This window comes from Drosophila sulfurigaster, chromosome 2R (genome assembly GCF_023558435.1).
Source record: "Drosophila sulfurigaster albostrigata strain 15112-1811.04 chromosome 2R, ASM2355843v2, whole genome shotgun sequence".
NCBI lineage: Eukaryota > Metazoa > Arthropoda > Insecta > Diptera > Drosophilidae > Drosophila > Drosophila sulfurigaster.
In genome coordinates this window covers 14500641-14507158 of record NC_084882.1, presented here as the reverse complement: position 1 = coordinate 14507158, position 6518 = coordinate 14500641, and the positions used below count along the sequence as shown (strand labels likewise).

At 41.6% G+C, this 6518-nt stretch overlaps 1 protein-coding gene across 1 annotated transcript; it reads left to right on the top strand.

The window, feature by feature from the left end:
- The first annotated feature begins 411 nt into the window (after positions 1–411).
- Positions 412–5767, top strand: LOC133836095 (mediator of RNA polymerase II transcription subunit 15). Its single transcript, XM_062266400.1, has 2 exons — positions 412–4921; positions 4992–5767. Exons 1-2 carry the CDS (start codon positions 4904–4906, stop codon positions 5688–5690), a joined length of 717 nt encoding a protein of 238 aa, XP_062122384.1. The 5' UTR covers positions 412–4903; the 3' UTR covers positions 5691–5767.
- Positions 5768–6518: the final 751 nt, after the last annotated feature.

Genomic DNA, 6518 nt, shown 5'->3' with positions numbered 1-6518 from the left:
ACAGCAAACTCTCCACTTTCATTTCAGCTTTTTTAACGATTTCGAGCCAATTTCTGTACCTTTTGTGCTCGTTGAAATATTCTCTTGTTTTCCTAAATGTTAGCCAAGTGCTATTTTGGCTAAAAGCTATTAATTATGCAACACTATTTTGGCCAGGTGCTAACAAAATATAATTAATTAAAGCCAATTAATATGCCACAACAAAAGCTGTAGCTAGAGGGATGTATTGAATCGTGTTTGTTGCAAGCATAATGCCAGGATAACGACGTTATTAATGTTATTATGGAAATGGCTGTCGATGGTGAATGCTTAAAAGAATGGAATGTTTATGAACTAAATGAATTCCTATTGAATAGCCGAACAAATAGTTTTGGCTAATATTGTATGCAAGTTTTTTTTTAGGTATTCTTAAAAAGACTTTTTGGAAAATGATTTTGTTTAAGAAAATGCCTTGAACTATGTTTCTAAATTACATATTTAAAGTCCGTATTTATTTGACGCTTTATTGCATTGAAGATTTCTTGTTAATTTATTTAGAGTTACTAGTTTGAGGCTATAAATAGGGGCAATCGCTCGTAAATAGGCAAACGACCATGTGAAGCAAGCTTATTGAAGGATACTTTTGCTCGAGGGGAGTGTTGCCCCAAAAAGGCGCGTAAAAGTTTTCGTTTGCCGGAAATGTTTATTAACTATAAATTGCGCAACGCAACGGCAACGGCAACGGCAAAGGCATCACATAGGAAGGAAGGAAATGAGCAAACATCGGACGCACCCGCAAAAACAAATAAAAATTGCGGCCTACACAAAACGCTTGTTTCGCAGGAGAGGAGGCCAAAATGGGCAAGTTACGAGCATTTCTTGTATGTTACGTAGTATGGTAGGCAGCCTGGGTCTTCATAAATCATTTGGCTGCGGGCATATGATAAATTGTCATACTAATTGTTTTTAGCGTTCAGGACAGACAGGCAGGCAGTCAGTAAGAGGGCGGGCAACGTCTTTGGGTCGGGCTTTGCTTTTACGTCAATGTCTTTGCGATTGGCAGGCGTTGGCGTTGAGAATGACGATGATGTTGGTCTGTCAATGAAGCCTGAGGCTGGCATAATTTTAGGCTCATGCTTTAAAATGCCAATGAATAGTAAAATGGAAAACAAAACGATTTTGCCACTCATTTACTTGGCCTGTCAATTTTGCATATCATTTCGGGTTTAGCCCATTAAATGGCAATTTCAGCTTTACTAAGTATACTTAAGTGGATGGTTTCGTAAACCAACATTTTCTGGGCCCGGTTGCAATACGTAATTGGCGTATGTAACTGCTTCATCAATCATATTTAGGTGAGAAGAAGAAGCTCGTCCACTGGCCATCACACACTGCGTATGCGCAATTAAACTGATGGGTAAACTTTAATAGCAAAGATTATTACTTATAACAAGTTGGTAGTGGTTTAAGTATAAGTATATGTATGTGTGTGAGTGTATTGTCGTTGTCGTTGGCGTTGTCGCTGTCGTCGCAAACATGCAAATAAGTTGGCAACAAGTAACAAGTTTTTGATTTATGACACGTTAATAATGACAGCTAACTTGGCCCGGGTCAGTTTGGGGCGTTCAGCAGCAGTTGCCAGTCGGCAGTCGGCAGTCGGCAGTTGGCAGTCGACAGTTGGCAGTCGTCAGCAGCAACAGCAACAGCAGCAGCAGGCAACAGGTTTGTTGCCATATTTCTTATGCGCTGCTGTTCGTTATTTGCCGCTTGCTTTTTAACAACTTTTTCTCTGTCCAAACGCGGGGTTATCGGGGCTCGTCTTCGGACATGACATCTTCGGCGAGCCAAAGTATTTGACACTTTAATGAACTGCCCGGGGTCGCGTGTGTCGCAGTCAGAGTCACAGTCACAGTCACAGACAAAGTCTCAGTCGCAGTCGTCGTTGTCGTTGTCGTTGTCGTCGATGTTGATGTCACAGTAACGACGACGCGAACTCTTCATTAAAATTAATGCGTATTTTTGGTCAGTTTTTGCCAATGCTAAAATTGGGCTAACGCACTTTGACCTGCGCCAGACACAAATGTCAATTGCTGGTCATTTGGTAATTTGTTGATAATTGCGTTTTAATTGAGCCGCGATAAGTGGCCAAGAGAGCAGCCACATCTCTAAACAATTTGTGGCCAACTATTCAACTACAATTGTTTTAGGCCACTTGCCAGCCAAACTGATAATGCATGACAGTGTTTGCATATGAATGTGTGTGTAAGTGGATGGGAGTGAGCGAGCGTGCGAGTGTTTGAGTGTGTGTTTGTAATTATGGTGGCAATGTTAACCTTTGGTCGTAAAGCATACGCTTAATACCGATAATGGTTTATGTGCTTAGTCGCTGTAATTGCCATGATTAGCTAGTATATATACTACACATGTATCTATGGCTGTTCTCTATCTCCTGCTCCCTCTCTTTAACCCTCCTCTCTCTCTCTCTTTGTCTGTTGCTGTTGATGTCATGATTTATAGGGCAGTCGAACAACGCTGAACGCGTGGCTTCGAAAATTTTAATTAACACCGCACACGCTGCTATCAATTACCCAGTCCACTCCAGATTTGGAATTCGTATCGATAGACACTGAATTTCCACAGCCCAATATGCGTAGCCTAAGGAAAATCTTATAATTTACTTTAACGCTCTCGTCTATTTCGTGGCAACTTTTGACTCTCTGACACATTTCTGTATGTCAAGGTATATCATTTTCATCAGCACATTGGTAACATCGAGAAATATGCCTGGCAAATAAATTCAAATACTTTTCATTGGCAAGGGTATTGATGCTTCGACATCTTGGCAGATAACTGGCTTTTTTGTTGCTATTTGTTATTGTTTTAGCTTAGTTTTGTTTGCGTTTGCGTTTTGGCCAAAAAGATAAACAAGCAACTGGAATGAGAAAAGAGAGACGAGAGAAGAGAGAAAAACAAGCGCACCTGGCAACGTGACCCTAGGCCATGTTATTTAACTTTGGACACGCAGCTTTTGGCGGGTGTCCATATCCAATGGCATGACAGGTGCCTCAGCAACAGTCCCCAAAAAACTTTCTGGGTCTATCAGACAGCCATCTCTCTCAAAGCTTTGTTGCGTCTCTTTCTCTTTGTATTTGGCGATTTGCTATTTGCTGCCTCCCCTCGAAACAAAAGTGATTAAATTAAGCGATGTTGCGCCTCGAGGCTGTGACAAAATTTTCTTATATTGTATTTTAACAAATTGTAAGTATTTATAAATGGAAATGCTGCCCTCCAGTGGCCAGTGGCGATGGCTAATGGCTGCCGTGTACACACAATGCCCTACAAAACGAACACACGCCGTCGCATAGTGGTGCACAGAAAAAGGTCAAAGTTGAAGGCTGGCGATAGTAAAAGTATTCAAATATATGATTAATATTTAATAATTATAAATAATAGTTCGAAATATATATTTAAATAGTAATTAAATTAAATATTAACTGTTTATAACTGTTTATAATTGTATCACAAATTGAGTCTATTCGTACCACTGTGCTTGGTTGGCTGCTGTGTCTATGCTGATGCATGGCATCTCATTATGTGCATAAATAGGCATTGTGAGTGGACCTGGTTTAGCCTGTTGCTGGTCGCTGTTGTTTGCCCAGGACAATGATAGAATTGTTTGCTTAGTTGCGTCTATAAATCTGAGCAGGCAACATTCTCGAATCTGGGTCTTCTGCCTCGGCTTGTTTATGATGAATTTGAATTGACAGCTAAGTAGCAATTTGTCTGTGGACTGCCTGAATCATTATCAATTAGAGCGCATCGTCTATGCCACTATAACATAAACATACTTACACACGCACACACAGAATTGCTCACATACTCACATGTAGACGTAATCAGATTTATGTGCGGCAATCAAGACAATTACCTAGCAAAAGCCTGGAAACAATATTAGGCATCAGGCAGAGAGCGGAGAGCAGAGAGCGGAGAACAGAGAACAGAGAGCGTGCTCATTCGTATTTGCTGTTAAATATTATTTATGCAGAAGTAGTGTTTGTGTATTGCATGTCTCCAAGGAGCCATTTATGCCTAATTTAAGCGCATTTGTTGCCAAGACAATGTGCCAATTTGTTGCTCTTAGCCAGTTGGGCTTGTTGTCTTGACCAGCCAACGAGCAGCGTATCTAGCTGGTTTGTTTATGTTGGCACTTTGCCTTAAATACTTAAATAGTTACAAGTGTTTGCCGTACGAAATGCCAAATTCAAAATCAAACTATCAAACAACAAAGAAATGCAATATCAAAATCATTTTGCCGACTTGTTGGCTGGCTGGTTCGTTGGCTGCCTGTTGACTAATTAATTAATTATGCATATTTCCGCATAGTTTTGGTGGCACACAGTCGCTTTGTAGTTTAACCGCCGAAACACGAGTAGTTTTTTTGGCCGAGTTGGAGTTTATGTAACAGCGCAGCAACCAACGCCCCACTGGGGCAGCCTCGAGGCGCAGTGTTAACGCTTAAATGCTCATTTATCTTTGATTAACTGCGGCTTGTTGTATAGTGTTTGTTGTCTTCTCTCCTAACATGTGTTGTCTTTTGCTGTCTTGTGTTGTGTTGAGTTGTGTTGTGTTCGACATCTTCGTTGTTTTGATTGCAACAGTCTGAAATCGAGCATGAAATCAAAATGGGAACTGAAATTGAAACCAAAACAGAAACACAAACCGAAACCGAAACCGAATCTTCAGCTAAGCGTTCGCATCATTTATCATAGTTACAATTTACGAATTTTCACTATTTCGCTATTTTTTTGGTCCAGCGAAATTAAATGAGCGTATAAAAATCAGCAAACCCTCAACACTGCACGCCAGTTTGCAACTTCGAGTAGCACGCAACAGATCCACACTGCAACAAAACTAATTTAAGCTCATGATGCGTGGATTTCTGGTAAGTCCCAAATCCCCAAATATCACTGTGGATACAACTAACAGTTTTTTTTTTGTTCTCTCTTTCGTAGTTACTTTTGTTGGTAGCTGCTGCAAGCGCAGCAAAGTTGGGTTATAATTATCAGACGGCTGGCGTCGACCGTCGTTTTGCTGGACTAATTGATAATGAGGCAACGGGATTCAGCAGAGAGGGACATCAACAGAAGCAACTGCAGCAACAACAACAACAGCAGCAACAACAGCAGCAGCAACAACAGCAGCTGATTGGCGATGAGTTCAACAAAGAATTCTTTACGTATAGCGCACCTGAAGAAGAGTTCGCCGATCGCGAGGCCACGCAGAACATTGCCCAGATGCTGAAGCGTAAGCTTCGCGTGCTCTTCATCAAGTCACCCGAGCAACAAGGTCTCACAAATGCCGCACTCCAGCTGGCCAAGCAGTCGAGTGAGCAACGCACCGCCATCTATGTGCTCACCAAGCAGGCGGATGTCGGTGAGCTGGCTCAGAGGCTACAGACCGAGAACCAGAGTAACACACACAAGCCCGAGGTGCACTTTGTCAAGTATCGCACACCCGAGGATGCTGTGCGTGCCCAGCAGCTTATCCAGCAACAGTTCGATGCTCTGGGCGGCAGTTCACGCAGTTCGGACGAGGGCGTGGCACCAGTGCTGGACTTTAGCTCAGCTCCAGTCGCAGCAGAGGTGGGCCAAGCCCAGTCTCAGACCCCATCTAAGGTTCTCTCTGGTCCCAAATACTTGCCTGCAGCGTAGGCACATTTACTCTAATTGTAGAGAACATAGCATAAAAAGATAGCCTCATAGTTCGTATTCTGTGCAACTCGTATTAATAAAATAAGATTCATGTTACGCAATGCCTTTTAACACTTCTGCGAACCAGCGAGGCTTTCAATTTCGTTTCCTTTGAAGCTGAAGTGGAGCCACGACCACTAAGCGTATACTTAATATTGAGTGTTGCTTGATCTAGATTACACTTCGTAGAAGCAAGCGAAGTTCATGGCAACTAAAGAGCAAATGAACTCCTGTTTCTAGTTGTTAATTAAATTGCGTAAATTTAACCAAATGCAGCAAATAATATATTGGTTTGTATACCCTGTAAAACAGTCAACTGAATATATTTTTGGCCTGCATTCAAATTCTTAAATTCTTAAATTCTAATAAGCAAATGGAAGCCATCCACCGCTGTAACAAGTTTATGTAATTGGCAACTTCTAGTTGAGTTCACTTGCGATTTATTTGTGTTGCAAGTTCGCACGAAGTAAAAAGTATTAGACGCTTAAGATTTCCAGGAAAAGTAGCTACGTGGATTGCCCCCAGGACAAGCGCGCACAAGAAGCACTGTCACTGCCATAGACTTGAGTTTTACTATGCTTTACTATGCTGGATTCTTCTATTCACGGTCGGCGAAAGCGGAAACTTCAAACTTGATTAGCTTCGGGCTGTGCGTGTTTTTCCTTTGAACGTTCACTCGTTCATTTCCGTAGCATTAGATTGTTTATTTAATACTAAGAACTACTTATTCGCTGCGTATTTCGTACTTTATTATCTTATCAATGTGATTGCAAATGTCAAGTATCCAAT